Source organism: Miniopterus natalensis, chromosome 4 (genome assembly GCF_054644295.1).
Source record: "Miniopterus natalensis isolate mMinNat1 chromosome 4, mMinNat1.hap1, whole genome shotgun sequence".
NCBI lineage: Eukaryota > Metazoa > Chordata > Mammalia > Chiroptera > Miniopteridae > Miniopterus > Miniopterus natalensis.
In genome coordinates, this window is record NC_142084.1 from 66,008,100 (window position 1) to 66,030,189 (window position 22,090).

General features: G+C 52.9%; 2 protein-coding genes across 2 annotated transcripts; one reads left to right on the forward strand and one right to left on the reverse strand.

The window, feature by feature from the left end:
• Positions 1 to 5,389: 5,389 nt before the first annotated feature.
• On the reverse strand, positions 5,390 to 10,229 carry GPR108 (G protein-coupled receptor 108). Its single transcript, XM_087816155.1, is given in 16 exon segments — positions 5,390 to 5,462; positions 5,888 to 6,027; positions 6,229 to 6,278; positions 6,612 to 6,762; positions 6,816 to 6,924; positions 6,990 to 7,034; positions 7,084 to 7,137; positions 7,471 to 7,545; positions 7,628 to 7,727; positions 7,730 to 7,777; positions 8,029 to 8,137; positions 8,612 to 8,630; positions 9,007 to 9,087; positions 9,089 to 9,141; positions 9,898 to 10,068; positions 10,224 to 10,229. Coding segments are annotated over 16 exon segments (1,284 nt in total).
• Positions 10,230 to 12,182: 1,953 nt separating this feature from the next.
• Positions 12,183 to 21,684, forward strand: TRIP10 (thyroid hormone receptor interactor 10). The gene is made up of 14 exons (XM_087816156.1): positions 12,183 to 12,206; positions 13,241 to 13,473; positions 13,562 to 13,618; positions 14,622 to 14,769; positions 14,847 to 14,909; positions 15,145 to 15,249; positions 15,336 to 15,464; positions 15,975 to 16,121; positions 16,235 to 16,429; positions 17,857 to 17,966; positions 20,477 to 20,609; positions 20,822 to 20,967; positions 21,046 to 21,167; positions 21,278 to 21,684. The coding sequence occupies exons 1-14, from the start codon at positions 12,183 to 12,185 to the stop codon at positions 21,424 to 21,426; spliced, it is 1,761 nt and encodes a 586-aa protein (XP_087672282.1). The 3' UTR covers positions 21,427 to 21,684.
• The last annotated feature ends 406 nt before the right edge of the window (positions 21,685 to 22,090 follow it).

The following is a 22,090-nucleotide window of genomic DNA, read 5'->3' on the forward strand; positions in this document are numbered from 1 at the left end:
CTGGGGCTGCCCCAGATTTCTCAATACTGTTTCCTAAGTTTTTTAATTCCCTGGGCCAGCATGTTCTGGGGTAAATAACCTGAGGACATGTCCTCCTCCAACATGAATACAATTGCCCCCTGCCCTGGCCTTCCTCAGGGGCAAGGCCAGTGGGTGAGCAGAGACCTTTTCCCTGTTATAGCTGCTTTGTAGTGGAGGAACACTGAGGGCCAGAGACCACCCCCCTCAGATATATGGGCCTGGCCCATTCCAGTTTTGTCCATGCATTTATTAACCAAACCCTTCCTACAAATCTGTCTCCATGCTGGTAGCTAGATTCCCACTTTCAGTCTTCCATGATGGGGTAGGGGTGAAGACAGAGTCTAGCACAGACACTCCTAGCCTTCTGGAGTGTTATCTCAAGTGGAGAAGTACTCTGTTTCTTGGAGGGCCAGAGAAGGCTGCTTGGAGGAGGGGCCATTTCAGCTGGGCTTTGAAGTATATGCAGGAGTTCACTGTTCAGGTGAGTATGTTTTCTAAGGCAACAGGAGCCTGGAGCTCCCTTCACCTACCCTTGTCAGGATGCCTGAATAGCTATGATAATTTAAAAAGTCATCTTTGAGGGAGGTCCTCAATGCTAGCTTTTGTATTTGTCGTACATCAGCATCCTCTTAGGATATTATTATTAAAAATTATATCTAATTTTTAGTGTAAATTGGTAATATATTCATATGATTTAACATCTAAAAGGTACAAGTAAATATAGGGAAAAGATAATTTTCCTCCTGGGCCTGTTACCATGTAATGAAGGATCATAATTTTTTCCCAGAGATCTCATTTGTGTTTATAAATGTTCACAATCTGTAAGAACAAATATTGGCATGCTCTACATACTATTCTTCCTGGTCCCCTGGAGTCACACCTGGCTTCTTTATAGGCAATAAGACTGTTGATTACCAGTGCACAGAGAATTTCCTTGTTCTTAAAAGGACTGCCTCCTTTCACATTGTGTGAAAGTCACCGGCCTCCAACTGATGGACAGATTTCCGTGGTTAAAAACCCTACTCTTGCCAGTAAGTTATGAGCCTGTGTCACTTTCCAGCTCTGACACTTAATATTAGTGGTATCAAGCTCCTGAGAACCACTCTGAGCCTCAGTTTCCCCGTGTAAAAAGAGGTTATCACATTGCCCACTTCACAGGGTTGTTTTGTAAGGAAAGGAGATAACCCAGATCAAAGTCTGCTTGCATTGGTAATCTTACTAGATAGAGCTGAATTCCCCTCTATAATTGTATTGATTTACATGCTGGCCCTGCAGGAAACTGTCAATTTCCCCACTGCTCCCCCCCCCCCCATGAGATCAAGTTGGCAAAGTTTTGACTTTTTGCCTCAGTATCATTTTAACGTGCATCTCTCTGATTCCCAGCAAGGCTGGGCATCTGGGGTAAGGGGTGTGTGAAGTCCCTTCTGAGCATAGTGGGTTGGGGATCTTGATTCCTGGAGGGCTGGTTTCCAAAACCCCACTGAAGGGGTTAACGGGGAACTGGTTCTGAGTTCCTGTAAACCACACTCTTGCCCTTTTCCCGGCTGTGCCCCAGTGTCCAGAGTGGGGGAGTCACAGAGAAACAGAACAAACCTTCCCTCTGCCAGCTGTGATTGCGACACCCTTTCTTTAGAAGAGGAGGGAGAGTACAAACACACCTGCTTATTCTCCAGAATTGAGATTAAACTTCTGAAACTGGGGTGGGGTGCCTGCTAGGATTCTCAGGCCCCCCAATGCTGCTCTTATTTTCCTCCCCTGGCCCCTCCAAATTCCCACCCCATTTCCTGATTTCATTATAGCCTTAATCATTCAGACTGTGGTTTGACAGCCTTGAGGAGTTCCTGGCCTGCAAGGCTTAGTTCCTCCTTTCTCAGAGCCTCAGTGAATCCACCTGAATGATGAGACTGATGATAGTTCCTGCTGTTTGGACAATTAAAGGAGCTGAGATGCTTCAAAGGCCCTGGACCAGAAGGATGGAGGGGAAAATGCAGCAAGGCACCCATTGGGAAGGACAGGTGACAGGAGCAATACGTTTTGACTTTTGTGTGTGAAGTTTGGGAGGGGGGTGGTGGGTAAGATAAGCCAGAAGGGAGGGGGAGAGGGAAGGTGGTTTGTGAGGGGACTTCCAGTTAGCAGGCCCACCTAGCCCAGCATTGGGTGGTAGAGCGAGGCTGACTGAGCGGATGCTAAGTGGGCCATCTGGGATGTACTTTTACTAACAAAGTACCTGTTATTTACCTGAAATTTAAATTTAACTGAGCACCCTGTATTTTGCCTGACAACACTAGCTAGGGTGCAAGGAGAAAAGAGGAAGAAAGTGGGGATGACTTCTGGCTTGGGGGCCTGGGCACCCCTCTCCTACCCCACACCTGCCTGGGTGCAGCTATCTCCCTGCTGTACCCCACCCTTTCCCCACAGAGGCACTGCCAGGCATGGAAATAGCAAGAAGCGCACCTCCTGGCCCCCCACTTCCAAGATAGGGTCCTTGCCACACTGCTTTCTGAGAGTTCCCCTCCACGACCCACAGCTAGGCCTTTTTCCCCCCATGGTGCAGCCTGGTTTTCCCCCCACCCCACCCACCCCATTCATTACTCATTAACTCGTAGGTAACCTTGACCTGGTTGAATCAATCCATCTGCCCTATGGCTCCTTTCCCCCATGCTTTCATGCACGCTCAGCAGAGGCCTGGGCTCCAGGGACCCCCATCCTGGGAGGACATAGGGGGCAGGTTTTGATTCTACCTTTGACTTCTCCAGCTTGTTCCTGATCTGTACACTGGACATCACAGTCATGTGCCTCCCTCCAAGTCTTGGGGTGACAAGCAGGTGGCATCAGGCAAGCAGAACGCTCAGCCTGCACCCCGCACGTAGCAAGCGCTGGACCTGCTTGAACTGTATACTTATTTTTGCTAACACCTGCTGCTCCTCCCTCTTGCCTGATTTCTTTGAGAGCCCCAACAGGCCTCCCAGTCAGAGTCTTCCCTTCCTTCCTCTCCCTCATCCTCTGTGTCCAGCCCTCACCAGCCCCTAGACTGTCTCTCTTAGCCCATCCCTTCTCTCCACCCCTGTGCTCCCTGGCTTCCTTGCTGTAGACTCACCTCGTCCAGTTCATCTACGTCACATTAACTGGGAATTTTTCCCTAAAATACACCTTTGTATTCCTTCTACAAAGTTATGATGTATAATTCATGAATACGTGCAATTGACAGCAAATGTCTCCATGAAGTTCAGCTGGCAGCATCTTGTCTATTTCATGTATCTGGTTTATTCACATGCCATAGGTGCTATTTCCATCCCCACTTTACAAATGAAGAAACTGAGGGCTTTGGCCACTTTCCCGACATCTTCTAGCTGGTGAGAGCTGGGATTTGAACCCAGGCAGCTGAACTCCAGAGTCTGTGCTCCTAAACAGTGTGAGTTTCTGACTGCTACTGTAAAAAACAACCATAAGTGTGGTGGCTTAAAACAATATTGATTTATTATCTCATAGATCTGGAGGGCAGAAGTCCGAAATCAATGTGTCAGTAGGGCTAGTTCCATCTGGAGGCTCTAGGGGAAAATATGTTCCCTGCCTTTTCCAGCTTCTAGAAGCTGCCTGCATTCTTTGGCTCATGGCTCCTTCCTCCATCTTCAAAGCACATCACTCCAGCCTGTTTCCATCATCACATCTCATTCTCTGACCTTGATCCTTCTGCCTCCTTCTTATAAGGATCCTGGTGATGACATTGGGCCCACCTGAAGAATCCAGAATAAGTACCCATTCTAAGATCCTTAACTTAATCATATCTGCAAAGTATCTTTTGTCATGTCATGTAACATATTCACAGATTCTGGGGATTAGGATGTGGACATCTTTGGGAAGCCATGACTCTGCCTACCCCAGAAGCCTGTAGATAAAGCACTGACACTGTCTGGCCATATCCCTTCCTGCTTTAAACTCTTCCTTGGTGCCTCTGGGCCCCAGCACAAAGTCCAAGTGTGTCTGCCTGTCTTTAGGTTTCTGCCAGCTGCTCTTGCCCTCCCACTGGCCCCTGCCAACCTTGCAGCAGGACTTGCAAGCTATTCTGGGCTTCTCCACTTTGCTCACCCAACTTCCTCACTCTGCAATGCCTTCCCACTTCCTTCTTTGTCTGGCTGGGCTATTTATTCATCTGGGCCCCAGTTTCACTTGTTTCCCCCTGCAGGAAACCTTGACCCCAGCCTGGTTCCCCATCCCTGTCCCATGTCTGTGGCCCCCGCTGAGGAATATTTCTCAAAGCTTCAAAGGGGATCCTGGGTGCTTCAGTTAAAGGGTGAGGTGGGAGGCTGGGAAGGGGGACAAAATACATTTTGGGAGTCTGTCCACAGGTGTGTGCACAGGTGAGTCTCTAAACTGTGGTCACTCAAGTTTCAGGCAGTCCATGAAAGGTTAGTCTGTGTTGCTGGGCACTGCGCTGAGCCAGATACTCATATGTGATACTCAGTGACCCCCATTTTACATATGAGAAACAGAGATTAAACCACTTATCAAGGGCCACATAGCAAATCAGGGCAAGATTGAGGTATGGTTGCCAATGTTTTGAGTCCTGAGTCTCCCACCTTAGCTGTGTGAACTTGGGCAAGTTAATTAGATTCTCTGTGCCTCACAAGCTTTTTAATGAGTTTAGGTCCACGGTTAGCTACTACTACTTAGACTTTGCCTGAGCCACTTGTGTGTCTTTCAATCACCATTTTTCTCACCTCCAGCCTTTGCACATGCTGTACCTCATCTGGGCCTGCATCCTTCCCACCACTTCTCTATTTACCTTCCCTGACTTCCCAGGCTGGGTCAGAGCCCTGTGATGAAGCTGTCTGATGACATGTCCCTCTCCCTCCCCCCCTCCCAACTTCCCTACCCCTGGGTCTGGGAGCCCCTTCAGTGTTGGGACTGGGTGGGTCTTGGTCACTGCTCTGTCCTCAGCATTCAGCATAGGACCTGCTCACAGCAGTTGTTCAATTCATATTTATTGCATGTGTAAAGCAATAAATACTGCAACCACCCCCTCCAGTGAATACCGGTTTCTAAATTGTAAACACAGCCCCTGTGTTAAACCTCAACCCCAAGAAAGGCAAGAAACCAGGGGAGCAAAACAGGTAGGTCATTATTGTACAGCTGCAAGTTGAGGGTGGTCCTGGATGGGCACAGGGCTGCCTCATAATTGGGGGAAGAGGGGGCTGTCCGTCTTCTTCTGAATGGGCTCTGGGAACATGGCTCGCAGGGAGTTGGGGGGGCCTTATGAGCACAGGCCGCCTTCCTACTCACCCCCACACTTTAGGAGAGAAGCTGGAGTGAGGAATGTGTGTGAGCAGAGAAGGAGGGTGGAAAAGCATGGTCCGAGATGGGGGGATGGTCACAGCAGCTCTGGCCCACTGGCTGTTTTGTTGACTTTGGACAGGCCTTCCCGGAACCCAGATTCGGTCACTCTAGAGGCACACAGCCAGGCGGTCGGGGAGCTGAGGGGTGCCAGGCCCCGCCCCCGGAGCCCCCACCAAGTCCAACCGGGGACCCTCCGGGCCCCGCCCCCAGAGCTGTCCCAGGCCCACCCCACTCCATCCCCAGAACCGCCGGGCAGTCCCGAGGGTGGCCAGGCCCCGCCCACCCACCATCACCCAATCCCTGCCCAGCACCTCGGCCCCGCCCACCCCACCATCACCCAATCCCTGCCCAGCGCCCCTGCCCCGCCCACCAGAGCCCCGCCCGATTCGAGCCCGCGGCCCACGCTCGCTCGCGGCTGCCCCCTGCCTGCGGAGCCCACTAGCTGCGGTGAGCCCGGAGAAGGTGAGCGGGGAGCCTCAGGCAGGAGCTGCGGGCGGGGCGGAGGGGCAGAGCGGGAGTGTCGGGTGCACACCCCTTTTCCCCGCCGCCATTGTCTGGGCCACCTTTCCGCCCCACCTCTGTGCTCAACCGGTACCTCCACTGCCACTGCAAGGGCATGGCCACCCGCCTCAGGATGGCGATGATTGCCGTGAAGTAGATGTAACAGATGACCTGCAAGGAACACGGGTGGGCATGGGGCCCAGTGAGATCAGGACCACTGGGGATGCCGGGGGTGGGGCCCATAGATAGTACGCAGAGGGCTGAGCCGGCGGGCTCGGAGGTACAGCAGGCGAGGCTAGGGGGGGTGTGTGCCAGGAGGCTGTTTGTCCTCGCTCTCAAAACTTCCCTCAGGAGTGGGAACGAGATTCCTACCATGACATAGTAATGCCGAAACAGCTTCAGCTTGGCCAGCTTCACTGCCGCTGAGGGGTGGCACAGAGTGGGGGTCAGGGGACGAGGCAGGAGGCAGGATCAAGGGGAGAGGGCTGGAGGTGGGCTGGGGACAGGAAGGACATGGGGCAGAAAGTCTGAAAGGGGATGTCCAGGGGACAGTGAAGGGGATAGAGAAGCAGGAGAGGGCAGTCAGAGGGGAGGAAAGGGACATCTGGGGGTCAGCACGAAGGGCCTGGAGCAGGATGGGGACTGGGGAATAGCAAGCCCCAGGGAGCAGGGCCTCACCCTTCCTGTTGGTGTTAGATGCCCGATAGACCTGGGAAGGAGTGGGGGACACAGGGAACAGTCAGTGCTGCTGCCACCCATGTCCATGTGGGGGGCAGGGTCTGGGCCTGGGGGAGGGCAGGGGCAGGAAAAAGGATGGCAGATGAGGTCCACCAGAAAGGGAAGTCCATGGTCACTAATGCTCTCCTTACAGGACTTGATGACAATGTAGGCCAGGTCGGCCAGGACCTGTGGGCCTGGGATGGGGTGGGCAGCGCACCCACGTGGGGCCCCAGATGCACCTGTATCAGGATCATGATCCTAAAGATCTCATCAGGCAGAACATACTTGACAAAGGCCCAGCCAGAGCTGATCATGGCAATAGTGATGAAGAGGAGGACACCCTTCAGCCTGGAGGTGGGGAGGGGGTGTGGTGAGATGGGGCCCACCACCTTCTGGCAGAGAAGGTCACTTACAGGTGTGTGATGTAGTGCATTACAGCTGTTGATGAAGTAGTTGACCTGGAGGTAGACAGGTAGATGGACAGTCAGAGAGATGGGCAGTGGTTACAAATAGGTGGATGGTGGTGGTTTAGGAACAGGACAATCACTGTCAGGTGGGTGGCTAGAAAGTCGACTGGACTAATGGTTACAATCAGGATGGTGAGTGGACTCAGAAATGGACAGTCACAGCCCAAAAGACAACTGGACTGAGGGATAGGCAGTCACAGCCACAACAATGAAGATCATAGTTAGATGGATGGAGACTGAGACAGTCACAGCTGTACAGAAGGACAGATAGATGCAGTGGATGGACAGCTGGACACAAGAATGAAATGGACACATGGATAGACACATGGAACTGCCAAGCCCAGGGTCTGCAGAAATTTGGGGAGTGGCCTGTTCAGACTGCTTCAGGGACCCAGCCTGTCCCTGCTCTGGGCCCAGGTTCTCACACTAAGGAAAAAGGAGCAAGATACTCCCGGTGAAAGCCAGGACCACCATGAGCTAGTGGATCTTGAAGACTTTGTACCTGGCAGGGGGGTCAGGGCAAAAAGGCCTATGGAGGCATCAGTCAGGGGCATGGATGGGAGTGGTGAATGGAAATGGAGAACCCCCAGGGGCAAGGGTATTATGTGTTCTTACAGAGGACAGATACCCAGAAGATGCCAGCGGCCAGGAAGCAGGCAGACATGACCATATGGAGCTTGAAAGGGGAATTTCTACCACCAATAGGAATCCCTCAGGGTTCTTCTCCTGGATCACTGCTGGGGAAGGGGCAGTATGGGGGTGGCAGAGGTTGCATGCTAGCTCTGGACTTGCAGAACCACCACTGGGTCTCCAGCTCTCCTACTCTCCAGCTGACTCACTCCCCCACAGTCTTCCTATCTTCCAAATGGGTACATTGGCTTTCCTTTCATAGCACAGCTACCAGGAGGATCTGATGAAGCTAAACTCAGCATCGTGTACCTGGCCTGTAGTTAGGGCTCTGTGAAACTGCTGCCTTCCCATCCACTCAGTGTGATGTTGAATGGCCACTCCTGTCCCCCCATCAGGTTGTAGCAGTTGTGGAAATTGAGGCTATATTAGCTTTCCTTGGCCCTCAAGCCAATCACCATGCGGAACTGGGTGGTGGGGGCAGAGAGAGGAGAGAGGAGGCCTCACCTTGGGATAATAGGGGAGCCTGCAGACACAGACACTCAACTTGGATGTCACTTCCTCAGGGAGACCTTCGCTGGTCCTCTGGACCCAGCCCATCTCTTTCCCCCTCAATTAAAATGTTGATGTAAAAAGAAATAAATTTTTAAAAATGTTTTTATTGGTTTTAGAGAGAAAGAAATATAGATTTGAGAGAAAAACATGGATCAGCTGCCTCCCACATGTTGGGTATCAAATTTGCAACCTGACCAGGAATCAAACCCACATCCTTTCTGTGTACAGGACAATGCTCCAACCAACTGAGCCATACGGGCCAGGACAAGAAATAAAATTAAAAAAAAAAAAAAATCAATAAAATGTTGATGGTTTCCTGCCTTGGACTCTGGAATCCAGCACACCTGGATTTGCATGCAGGCTGTGACTCTGAGCAAGCCACATACCTCCAAGCCTGTGTAAACACTGGCAAAATTGGCTTTACAGGCATGGCATTTTCACAGCATCCCTGAAAGACAGCTATAAGGAAACAGACCTATGAAAACTGCTTCACATGGTACCTGGTACCCAGTGGGCATTTAATAAATGCTAGCTGTTCATTTCAACTGTGAGAACTGGGGCTGTCTTGTTCATTGCTATGTCCTCCCCCTTCTCAGCTCAGTGCCTAACACATATTGCATGAGATATTATTATCCCCATGTTCCAGATGAGGAAACTGAGGCTGAGAGAGATCAAGGGATTTGCCCAAGATCATATGGGTGAGAGGCAGAGCTAAGATGTGAATCCAGAACTGGGGGGAGGTGGCTTGGACACTTGTGCACTTCACTGTCCTTCAGCAAACCCCTCAAAGACCATCACCACAGGGGTCTTCTTTTGCGTTTCCTGAAGGCCCAGCCACAGGAAGCTCATGTTCATCTCCAGATCCCTTGGTATGGAAACTGAAGCTGCTCAGCTAGTTGTCTGGTCGCTTCTCCCCCTGCTGGACACCAAGGAGACAAAGGCAGTTCAGACTTCTTCCCACTTGCCCAGCTCTAGGGCTCTGGCACATGGCTCCCCCAAGGGCCTCAGCCGCCCCCCCTTCTGGCACCCCTTTATTTAGGACAGCTCCAAAGAAGTGACAGAACAGGCTTCCCGGGCCTCCCTTGGAGGCTGTGTCCCCAAACCAATCCCAGGCAGGAGCAGAGTGGCTCTGGGTCCTCCCGCCACTGTTCTGAGATTCCAGGAAGAAAGCCTGGAAGTCCCCCCACCGGTGAGTACCGTCCTGAAAGCAGAGTTATTCGTTTTGGGGTCTGGCCCTCAACTCCGGGAAAACTTTTAGATCCCCAACTGAGCCCCCAGCGTGATTTCAACTAGTCCCCGAGATCCCAATGACTGCCCAGAGGATCCCATTGTAGAGCGAGTCCCCGGGGATTCTTCTGGAAGGAGCTAAGGGTCGTTAGCTCCCTCAAAACGATACCAATGATTTAGAGAGCTAAGAGCCTGGAGGTCCAGGAAGATTAAGACCCGCCCCCAGGTGGGCGGGGCACGACCCGGCGCGGTCACGGGGCAACTCCATCCGGAGGATTGAGGATGCTCCTGGGACGAGAACACTCGGGTCCTGGAAGCGGGGGCCGCTGGACCACTCCATCCCGCGCAAGGGGCGGGAGAAATAGGAAGAGACCACTCCACGCCAGAGGCTTCTCTGGGACAAAGCTGCGTCCCCCGCCCCAGACAGCTGCGCGGCGTGACTCACCGTCAGCGCCAGCGGGAGAATGCGCCCAGAACAGCAGCCCAACAGGGGCAGCAGAAGTTGCCTCTGCCCGCACTCCGCTGGGCTCCCGGAGACGAGCCCCCTCCTCTCTCTCAGCGCCACCTCTGGAGCTACCGCCTCCCCTAACACCGCCTCTGATGCGCCCAGGCCCGCCTACCGATGAGCCAATTGCCGCACGGTGGAGGCCGACCTTTCGGCTTTTCCAGCCCACCCAACCAGTCGGCGATTGCCTCCTCACAAACCCGCCCCTCAGACACCAAATGGACAGCACTAGCTCCGAATGGGAGTGCTGGTAACCTTAACCCCGCCTTCATTCTCACCAATCACTAGAAAAACGGTCCCGATGTAATTTGATAAATAATCCAGCTAACCAATCGTAATAGACCTGATATAGGACCCTTAAAGCATTTCCGCACCAGCTCTTAACTCACTGACTGGTCCAGGACTACAGTACCCAGAATGCAGAGGGAGCAGACAGCTCAACAAGGTATTAAGTGAACTACCTTTCCCAGGATTCTCAAGAACTGGCTTCCACTTTCCTAACCTCAGGATTTGGCTCCCAGCCGGAGTTCAGACTTTTGGTAAACACCGCATCTGCTGGGGCCTATCCTGTTCTAATCTTTTTTATCAACCCAGAAACCTAAACCTGGCCCCAGGCTAAATCTTGACCCTAGGATAACCTATGACCCCAGGCAGAGCCTCAGCCTTACGTGAAGCCTCCTATCCCAGAGTGAGTTAACTGGAGTCCCACCACTAGATTCCAGGCTGGACTTGACTATGGGCTAAACCCCGACCCCAGGGCTGAGTTCCTTTCCTGCAACTGAGCCCTGACTTCACCCTGAAACCCAAATTCCCCACGCCCTTCTCACCCTCGACCTACATTGAGCTTTCACCTGTGGTTGAGACCCTCGCCGCCAACGGTCCTGACCCCAGATGAGGACGGACCGTTGGACCCTAGTTAGAGTGTTAGAACCCCCAACTCGGTTGCTGGCCCCTCTGCGAAGCCTCTGACCCATTTGAAATCCCATTCCAACTTCAGTCGCAACCTGGCATAAGTACCAATTCCAATTTTAGTTTGAGACCAAAGCTGCGACCCTAATCCCAGCCTAAGCTAACTGTGCCCAGACCCCAGCCTCCCTCACACTCTGGAGCACAGACGACTTTGCAACTTGAGGTTTTCTAGCCCAGAAGCTACCAGCAGGTGGGGCCAGGTCCCTGCAGAGCCATCTCTCCCAGTGTGGGCTCCTGAAGCTATCCTCCAGGGCTCCCTCGTACGAGTCCTGGGCGTTCAGGAACTCAGAGCCTAACTTGTCCCTTAGGCCAGAGCTCCCAGCCCCAGCAGAGCATCTGTTACCTCTATAGCCAGAGAAAGCAGCAAAGGCGGGAGAGGATAAGGGTGGGAGCTAGCTGCTGGGATCTCTCCCCTTTAATCCCAGTGCCTCAAAGGGATTAACAAAGTGTGAACAAACTTTTATGAGGGAGCCCAAAGACTTCCCAGCCCGAGGCCCGAGTGAGGAGGGAGGGGCGGAGTCGGAATCCCAGTACAGACAATTAAACGTAATTGGGCCTTGAATGGATGCGACTGAAAAATGGGCAGGTGCAAACACGAACTGGACGGGAGCCGAGGAAAGGTCTGGGCCCGGAGCCCCAAGGACGGTCCGTCCTCAGTTTCCCGGTGCAGACTTCAGGAGAGGGAAGGCAGGATGCGGTGGGGGCACTAATGGACCCGGCCTTGGCGAAGCCGCGTCCTGGACAGGATCGAAGTCCTCCTATCCGCCCTGTGGCCGGGACTAGACCATTAGTGGGACTAGCACAGGCGTCTGGAGCCGCGCCGGCCCTCAAGAGCTGAGTGACCTCTGGTTCTCCCTGCGAAGGGATAGGTGAAGGACCTCTTGGATGGGGTTTTAGTATCTTGACCCTTTAAGGAATGGTTGAAGGGAAAGAGGACAGTTAGAACAGTCCCCGACGGGGCATGGGTGGGGAAGATAAGAGGGGCCCGGGGATTTGGAAAATGGGTGGAGGTCCTTTAAGGCGCCAGCCGGGTCCCATCCGGTGGCCCGGCCTTTTAGGTCTGGGTGCCTGAGCTACGCGAGGGCCGGGCGTGGCAGAGCCTGAAGGGGCGTGCCAGGCCCGGAGTGGGCGGGGCCTGGGCGGGGCGGGGCGGGGCGGGGCCGGGCGCACAGCCTTGGGCTGAGTTTCCCCGCGGCGGGCGGCGGGCAGCGGGGACCGGGCGCGGCGGCCTCGGTGGCGGCCTCGGCGGGAGCAGCATGGATTGGGGCACCGAGCTGTGGGTGAGTCCAGTCGGCCTGGCTCCAAGTTCTGCTCTTACTGGGGTCCAGGCGCTCCCTTTTTGCCCCTGCAATACTTTAACCGAGACTCCACGCTTTCCCTTCCACTGATCCCTGTAATCCCTGCTCCGCCCTCTCTCGGAGTTTCCTGGGGCGTTTCAGGACGCTCGGGGGCGAGGGGCGACCTTGCAGGTGCAGCGTAGGGAAACTGAGGCACGGGGTTCAGAGTGAGGAGGAAGAAGTCCTAGGACCAGGCCGGGGCGGCCGAGCGAGGTCACCTATTTTGAGCACCCTGGCTGGGCGGGCGGCTTATCTTACGGCCCCTGGGTTCCTGCCCGCCGCCCGCCTGTCCGGCTGGTGAGGGGGAGGGGACCCTCTGGCCACTTTCAACCTCACGTGGGACCTACAAGTTCTGACTGCCCTTTGCGTCACCTCCAGTCAACACCTAGGGGCTTGGGACGCTCTAGTGGGGGAAGGGGCTCTGAGGCTCGGCCTCCTCTCTCCGGGCACAGGGAGGGGCCGCTCCCAGGCAGCCTCTAACCTCAGTTCTGGAAGCCCCAGGAATTTCCCCCTTTTCTAGCCGGGACCTTCGACCTCTCCTCTTTCTGGGGGCGGTGGCATCTCTAGGTCCCCGGGTACAGCGAAATAACTACATCACCCTCCCTCCAACTCTGGGATTTCTTTTGAAGGTGCAGTGGAGTTTGTGAGGGAAACAGTACATCGGGGTACCCCGGGGGAGTAGTGACCCTGGAAACTTGGTGCCTGCCCCCTGGCCATTCCCCCCCCCCCCAAAGATGCGGGGAATCCGGCCCCTTTAGCCCTGACTCACGCCGGGCCGGCCGGATTTTCCGGAATCTGGGGGGATTAGGGGAGTCAGAGCAAGGGGAGTGGCCCTGCCCGGTTCTACACCCCTCTTGGCCTTCCGGAGAAGGAGACCCTGTAGTCCGATTGGGGCCCCGCCCCTGCTCCCTGGCCCTTCCCGGGAAGGGGAGGGGGTTCCCGCTGGTTTCCTGCCGCCCCCCCCACCCCACCTCCAGCCGAGCCGGGGCGGGTCCGGGAAGCCACTCCTTCTTGGAGCTCAGAGCCTTGAGGCTCCCTGGTATCTGGCTGCGGGGTCTTTACCGGGTCCTCCCCCGCCCCCCACCTTTCGTCAGGATCAGTTTGAGGTGATTGAGCGGCACACGCAGTGGGGGCTGGACCTGTTGGACAGATATGTGAAGTTCGTGAAAGAGCGGACCGAGGTGGAGCAGGCTTATGCGAAGCAGCTGCGGTGAGACCCTAGGGTGGCTGTCCCCTGAGGCTAGAGGGTGGGGTTCGGGGGCCGGGGACTCAGCCTTCCTGCCTCTCTTTCCCCTTAGGAACCTGGTGAAAAAATATCTGCCCAAGAGACCTGCCAAAGATGACCCTGAATCCAAGTAAGGATGGAGAGGGGGTGTGGGGCTAGATTGGGGGGGGGGGTGCAGGGGGCTTTGTCCCGCTTTCTCTCCCTTAGCTGGGTCACTCAATCAGGTCCTTCACCTCTCACGTCAAATCCCACCTAGAGTTAAGAGGGTAGGCCCTGGCTGGTGTGGCTCTCGGTTGTCTTGGGTTCGCTTCCAGTCAGGGTGCATGCAGGAGGCAACCAATCAATGTTCTCTCCCTTCTTCTTGCTCTAAAATCAATTAAAAAAAAATTTTTTTTTTAAAAAAGAGCATAGGCTCCAGAGTACCAGGGTTGGAATCCTAAAGTCTAGTTGAACTGCTTTGGGTGATTGACTCAAATTCTCTGCTCCCATTTGCTTTCACCTATTAAATGGGGGGCTCCAGCAGTTACTAAATGAGTGACTCTGGGCAAGTCACTTAAGTTTTGTTCCTCTGTTTTCTTCATCTGTGAAATGGACATGATGACCATGACCTTGTGGGGCTCACGTGAAGATTAACTGAATTAATGTGTTAAAACACACACTGTTAAAATGGACACTGTTAAAACAGCGTCCAACCCTTATGGGTCTCCTATTCAGGACCCAAAAAGTTCTAGAAATCAAAAGTTTTTCTGGTAACTTATTTGGAGGCCGCCTCTGATTGGAACTCAGTTGAATGTGGATCAGGTTCATTATGGGCTTGGTCTTTTATTCCACTTAGTGTGAATATTAATACTTCTCTCTACAAAATATTTATAGTGTTTGATTACAGGATGTTGCCCCTGACCCCACTGGGGTGGTGCACAACAGATGGTATATAAGCATTGTATATCCTTTCAAAAACCCCAAAAATTCTGAGTTCTGAAATGCATCCCACTAAAGCAAGGGTTAGGGGTAAGGGATATGGGCCAGAATTTGTCATTGCTTCAGGAGTGAATGTCTTGGGCCTTACCCTTTCTCATGTGGAGTGGGTCCTGGGGTCTGACCTCTGGCTCCCTGCCCCCCTCTCTCCCCCTGAGGTTCAGCCAGCAGCAGTCCTTTGTGCAGATTCTCCAGGAGGTAAATGACTTTGCGGGCCAGCGGGAGCTGGTGGCTGAGAATCTCAGCATCCACGTGTGTCTTGAGCTGGCCAAGTACTCGCAGGAGATGAAACAGGAGAGAAAGATGGTGAGTGGTCTCCTCCCTGCGTCTTCCTGAGGGCCTCTTCTATGACCCGGGTGAGCCTATTGCTCCTCTTTCCACAGCACTTCCAAGAAGGCCGGCGGGCCCAGCAGCAGCTGGAAAGTGGCTTCAAACAGCTGGAGAATGTGAGTTTGTGGGTGTGGAGGGTGGCTCTGGTCCCAGGAAGTAGGGTGAGGGTTGCTGACCCACAGAGCTGCCCCCTTTGTCTGGCAGGGGCCTCCCCTCTCCTGAAGGTTTCTAGAATGCCACTGCCCCCCATTTGCTGGGTGACTTCCTGCCAGTCCCTGAATGCTTGGCTTCCCATACCCCCTTGGCATCAGGAATGGCAGCTCCTCCATTCTGGTTCTATCCACCACACAGAGTAAGCGTAAATTTGAGCGAGACTGCCGGGAGGCCGAGAAGGCAGCGCAGACTGCAGAGCGGCTGGACCAGGATATCAATGCCACCAAGGCTGATGTGGAGAAGGTGCTTGTGGGGTCTGGGGCAGGTTTAAAGGATAGGGTGGGATGGGGCCAGAACCTGCCAATGACCCCCACCTTGATATTCCTTAGGCCAAGCAACAAGCCCATCTTCGGAGTCATATGGCAGAAGAAAGCAAAAATGAGTACGCAGCCCAACTACAGCGTTTCAACCGAGACCAGGCCCACTTTTATTTTTCCCAGATGCCCCAGATATTTGATGTGAGTGCTCCAAGTCTCCCACCTTCCCCAAAATCCCCCACTGTTAACCATCTCCTACACATTTGTCAAAACCTCAGCTGCAATGCCCTAATCTCTAAATCGAAAGGCATTTAGAAACATAGTGAGCCCTGCCTTTGCCTAAGCTGTTCCTTCGGCCAGGGATGTCTTTCCTTCCTTTTGAACACCCTGTTCATTCTTCTAAGCCCCAGCTCTAACAACCCCTCTGAAAGTTCGTGAATTTTTCCTCTTCTTTTTCAGCCTTATGTTCCACTCTTTGTCCTAATTCTGGGATTGGCAGCATCTGTGCTGGGTCTGCTTTTTCTTCAAAGCCCTGGCTCCATTGTCACCTCCTTTGAGAAGCCTTTCTTGACTTCCCTAAGCAAGGGGGTGGGAGGTTCCTTAAAGTCCCCTCTGAAACCACCCTGGCCTCTTGTCTCTCCCTTGACCGCCTTTGGTTGGAAGTATCTGTGCTCCAGCCCCTCCCTTAGCACCCCTGCCCTGTCCCTGTAGAAGCTACAGGACATGGATGAGCGCCGGGCCACCCACCTGGGGGCTGGGTACGGGCTGCTGTCAGAGGCCGAGCTGCAGGTGCTGCCTATCATCACCAAGTGTTTGGAGGGCATGAAGGTGGCTGCGGCTGCTGTGGACAGCAAGAACGTGGGTGCCTGGTCCTGGGCCAGTGGGTTGCGGGGTGGGCAGGTGGACCCCGAAGGCTGGGCACCTAGCCTTACCTCTGACTGCCCTCCCCCCTCCCCATGCCCTCCCTCCAGGACTCCCAGGTCCTAATTGAACTGCACAAGTCAGGCTTTGCCCGCCCCGGCGACGTGGAATTTGAAGACTTCAGCCAGCCCATGAACCGCGCATCCTCGGACAGCAGCCTGGGCACCCCCTCAGACGGTCGGTCTGAGCTACGAGGCCCAGCCCGTAGCCGTGCCAAACGCTGGCCCTTTGGCAAGAAGAACAAGGTGGGGGCCGGGGCTCTTGGGGAAGGGGTGTGAGTGAGTGGGGACAGCGGTGTGGAGGGGGGGCATTGAGTCAGCCCCAGCCGCTGGAACTCTGAGTCCTGGGCAGGAATTTTCCTCTTGGCTGTCGGCCCAGGCTAGAGGGAAAGCGGTGATTGGCCTGGGAGTCCCCTGAGGCTGACAGGGGGCCAGGAAGGGGGTGGGGGGGTTGCTGTGGCGTCTGTCTGCTGCTTCTCAGGATGCTAGGAGAAGACCTGCTTGTGGGATTTAGGGCAGGTTGAAGGCTCGGATGCTGGCCCTGGGGACTCTCCCTGGGTCTCTCTCCATCCCACCCATGGGGCTAGGCCCCAACCTTCAGGCTGTTTTTCTCTTGGGTTTTTTGGTTTTCAATGTCAAGCACATACCTGGACACTCCTGGTTTATACCTTCAACACTTGCCTACCCCCTAGTTTATATCTTTGGCCCTTGATACCAGCTTCAATTTATATATGGCGTTCCCCCTACCCAGCTGAAACCCCACCTGTAATCCTCTGATATTTCATGCCTTTGACCCTTCTCTCAGCTTGCCCTTGACTTCTGTGGTCCCATACCTGTATGAGACCTTGATTTCTGCATGTGTCTCCCTCCACGTTCTAGACTGTGAGCCCAGAAAGCGGGGGTGGGGGCAGAAACGTGGGCTTCCCTGCGCCCTCAGACCCCATTCTAGGTATTTGGACATGGGATGCAGGGTATGTGGGAGATACTGGGGGAGGAAGGGGCCTGGCCTTCTGGCTCACAGTCTAATGCTCTCCCTGCGACCTCCCAGATTTTCGTGTTGTTCTTTGCATGCATTTTCTGTGTGTGATTGTGCATCTTGAGTTGTGGTTTTCTTACCGTTTTTTTTCTTTTTTCCATTTCGTTTTTTCCTTTATGCGTCCCTCCGTCCATCCATATTCGTACTCGTTCTGTATATTCTCCCACCCCTCCTGGTGCACCTCCTCCACGGTCCCCACCGGTAGCCGCATCCCCCACCCTTTTCCCCCCTGGGGGGCCCTCTGCCCTCGGCATTGCCTAATGGACCCCCGTCCCCCCGATCCGGCCTCGACCCCTTGGCCATACTGAGTGAGATCAGTAAGTCGGTCAAACCGCGGCTAGCGTCCTTCCGCAGCTTTCGAGGCGGCCGTGGGGTAAGTGAGGCCTCCAGGGGAGAAGGAGGGGGCGCCCAGCCTGCCCGGCGGCCGGGAGGCGGGACCCTGGGCTCGCTTCCTGCTGCTGGCTGGACCCCCTCCTCCCGTTGCGACTCGGACCTGCTTCGCTCAGTGCATGGCCTTGCCCCCCAAGAACCTTGGGTGGGGAGGAAGGTGGACTTGGTGTGTCTGTCTTATGAGGATTTTAGAGCCTGGAAGCCGAGGCTGCATGATCCCAAACTCAGTTCTCTTTCTACCTTGCAGACAGTGGTGACTGAGGATTTTAGCCACTTGCCCCCGGAGCAGCAGAGAAAGCGGCTTCAACAGCAGCTGGAGGAACGTAATCGGGAGCTACAGAAGGAGATTGACCAGAGGTAAGGTGAAAGGTAGGCAGGCACAGAAGAAAATAAAATAATAAACAATTACAGATGGTCCTTAACTTACCCTGGGGTTACATCCAATGAATGCATTGTGGATTGAAAATACTGAAAGTCAAAATGCATTTAATACTACACTGCATAGTATTGTTTCTTTACCTTCATGATGGTGGCTGACTGGGAGCTATGGCTCTCTGTGGCTGCCAGCATCACGACAAAGTATCATACCGCTAGCCCTAGAAAAGATCAAAATTTGAAGTACAGTTTCTACTGAATGGGTATCGTTTTCACACCATCGCAAAGTTGAAAACTGTAAGTCAAACCATGGTAAGTCAGGGACCATCTGTACATTGAAATGGTACTCAAACATCTCCCAGCAAGCCCCAAGCCCTGATGGTTACATAGGTGATTCCTACCCCACTCATAAGAAACAGTTATTTCCTATCTTATACAACTCATTCCAGCACACAGAAAATGAGTGACCACCACCAGCACATTTTTTTAGAGGCTGGCGGAATCTTTATTTCAAAATCAGTTAGTAAGAATTCAAGAAAATAGAATTATGGGCTCATTTTACTTCATTTATGATCTTAGATGCAGTCCTAACCGAGCAAATCCAATTGTGTGTTTTAAACTTAATCCATCATGCTGTGGTCATGGTTGCACAACAGTGTGAATGTACTTTATGTCCTTGAACTATACATTTGGCGTAAATGAACCAAAAATGGTTCAAATGGGAATTTTTATGTTCTGTATATTTTATCATATTTAAACATTTTTTTTAAAAGACTTTATTTTTTTAAAATCCTCACCCATGGATATATTTTTTTCATTGCTTTTGAGAGAGAATGGGAGGGAGATAGAGAGAAACATCGATGTGAGAGAGACACATCAATTGGTTGCCTCCCTCATGCTCTGCACAGGGACCAGGGTTCAAGTCTGCAACTGAGGTATGTGCCCTTGGCTGGAATCAAACCCAGGACCCTTTAGTCCACAGGCCAACGCTCTAACTACTGAGCCAAACCAGCTAGGGCTCTTTTTTTTTTATATATATATATATATATATCTTTATTGATTTCAGAGAGAGGACAGGAGAGGGAGAGAGAGAGAGATAGAAACATCAATGAGGAGAGAGTCATTGATTGAGCCCGCAACCTGGGCATGTGCCCTGACCGGGAATCAAACCCCGATCGCCTGGATCCCAGGTTGACACTCAACCGCTGAGCCAGGCCCGCCGGGCCAGCTAGGGCTTTTTTAAAAGACTTTAAAAAAATCATGAGAAGTTGGGTGTTACCCCCCAGTAATGCTAAGATGGTTCAATATATTAAAAAATATATATATGTCAGTCCCAGTCACTACATGAATTGGCTAAAAAAATAACATATGGTTATCTATTTACTAACTCAAACGCTTAAAATATATTAACAATAAAAACCTGCCAGATTGAAAACAGAAAATTTTTACTCATTCTTTCCAAGCAGCGAGATTTTCTTTCCAGTCCTCTTACATAATAGAAATGACGTTTGCCACTTGTAGACAGACAGACAAATTATATTTTGCCCTCTTGTACAAAATGGCTTTTATTGGTTTAAAGTTCCATTAGGGACGCAGTTCCTGAGTTTTTATGGTGTAGGGGTGAAGGGTGCATGTTCTGGCGTCGACAGATGGGCCTTGAGTTCTAGCTATTTTGCCTCTCTGTGCCTCAGTCTGCATCTGTAACATGGATCATCTTAGGACTGGAAAGAAGTCGAACCCAGGTTTGACATTTTCCAGAAATCTACGCTCGTATAACTATTATTGCTAGTACAGATAGTCATGGAGGAACTAGGGACCAGGGACTGATGATGATAATAATACCTAACATTTATAGAGCACTCACTGTATGCCAGGCGCTATTCCAAACCCTTTACATGAATTCACTGGAGTTCCCAAGTTTTCCTGAGAGACTGTATGCGAGCAGAGGCAGGATCCTGACACCCTTGCTTAGAACAGTGCCTGCTCTGCAGCTATGCAGCACTCTGGGTATGTGAATAAATAAAGGCACTTCTAATCTTCACAACTGTTCCCGTGAGATGTGTGCATCGTTATCCCCATTTTCAAGGTTAGCATATTGAGACAGGTTCAGTAACAACCCAAAAGGACACAACTAGGAAATGCCAGATGGGTTCAAGCCCAGGCAGTGAGGCACTAATATGTGAGCTTTAACTATTGTCTGGTTATTTGCTCCATGAAGCAAAGCCCATATTTTTTTTTAAAAAATATGTTTTTATTGATTTTAGAGAGAGAAAAGGAAAGGGAGAGAGAGAAACATCAGCTGTCTCCTGCACGATCCCCAGGATCGAGCCTACAACCCAGGCATGTGCCCTGATGGGGAATCAAACCAGTGACCCCTTGGTGCATGGGAGGGTGCTCAATCAACTGAGCCACACTGGCCAGGGCAAAACCCATATTTTTTGCTTGTTAAATCACAAGGGGCTGTTCTTTCTCATCCATCTGTCTGGTCCTAGAGAAGCCCTGAAGAAAATGAAGGATGTGTATGAGAAGACACCCCAGATGGGGGACCCCAACAGCTTGGAGCCCCAGATCACAGAAACCCTGAACAACATTGAACGGCTAAAATTGGAAGTGCAGAAGTATGAGGTCAGGGAAGACCCTGGGGAGGGGCGGGGGCCGGGGCCAGCCAGCCGGGCTGAGTCACTGCCTGGGGGACAGGGAGGTGTTGTGGGGAGGCTCCAGCTGTTTCTCATCACAGCTTTGGGTGTGCATGAGTGATCTCAGGAAACATCTGAGTCCAGAGCGGGCTGACCCCAGAGCCCTGCCCTGGAACTGACCACATGGTTCCCTACTCTCAGGCTTGGCTGGCAGAAGCTGAGAGCCGGGTCCTGAGCAACCGGGGGAACAGCCTGAGCCGGCACACCCGGCCTCCAGACCCCCCAGCTAGCGCCCCACCTGACAGCAGCAGCAGCAGCAATAGCGGATCACAGGAGAACAAGGAGAGGTGAGTGGGGTGGTCACAGTGGGTCTGCCCCCGGGTCATGGGAGGCCTGTCTTCACCTGCTTTACTCTCCCCTTCCAGCTCTGAAGAGCCCCCCTTGGAGGAAGGCCAGGACACCCCCATCTACACGGAGTTTGATGAGGATTTTGAGGAGGAGTCTGCATCACCTATAGGTACCTGTGTGGCCATCTACCACTTTGAAGGTGAGCATCAGTTGCTTGCGTGGGGGTGGGGGTGGGGGTGGGGGTGTCTGGCTAGGTTCTGTTGAAATCCTCCTAAAGCAGACCTAAGCCCACCACCACTCCCGCGACAGGGTCCAGTGAGGGCACCATTTCCATGGTTGAAGGTGAAGACCTGAGTCTCATGGAAGAAGACAAAGGCGATGGCTGGACTCGGGTTAGGCGGAAACAGGGAGGCGAAGGCTACGTGCCCACCTCCTACCTCCGAATCACGCTCAACTGAACCCTGCCAGGGGTGGGGAGAGGGGGCTGTCGGCTGCTGCTTCTGGGCCACGGGGGGCCCCCAGGACCTACGCACTTTATTTCTGCCCCCGTGGCTTCAGCTGAGACCTGTGTAACCTGCTGCCCCCCACCTCCACCCCACTCCTCACCTCAGATGGACCCGCTGTGCCTTCTACCATTGATGTACATACTCATGTTTTAAATCTTTTCTTCCTGCCACTTGGCTAGGACCGTTTTGTTTTATATATATATATATATATATATAAAATTATAGAGTTCTTGGAGTCCATGGTTTTTTAGGAGATTTAGATACTGGGGCTGGATATTCAAATGCCACCTTCCTTAGAGGCCACACAGGGAATGAGGAAGGGGAGGTGAATTTGGGCACACCTTGGACACACCCTGTCCCTTCCTGAGAGTTGGGCCCTTGTCTATGACAAGGGTGCCAAACATCATTCCTTCTGTGTTCGTGGCAGCTTACTGAGAGCAGGTAGTGTTTATTGAGCACCTACCGTGTGCCAGGCATTCTCCACCCATTATCCCTTTTAAATATTGAGCTTTAATTCCCACGATAACTCCTAGAAAGTACAGTCTCACTTTTATGTTGAAGGCAGGCACAGAGAGGACAAGCAATCTGCTAGCAGTCACAACCTTTGAAAGGCTTT

Excerpts from the sequence above, each read along its gene's own strand:
- TRIP10 (XM_087816156.1), top strand. The coding sequence starts at position 12,183 with ATGGATTGGGGCACCGAGCTGTGG. Across the intron at positions 14,770-14,846 it reads TGAAACAGGAGAGAAAGATG|CACTTCCAAGAAGGCCGGCG; the intron begins GTGAGTGGTCTC and ends CTCTTTCCACAG. Across the intron at positions 14,910-15,144 it reads GCTTCAAACAGCTGGAGAAT|AGTAAGCGTAAATTTGAGCG; the intron begins GTGAGTTTGTGG and ends TCCACCACACAG.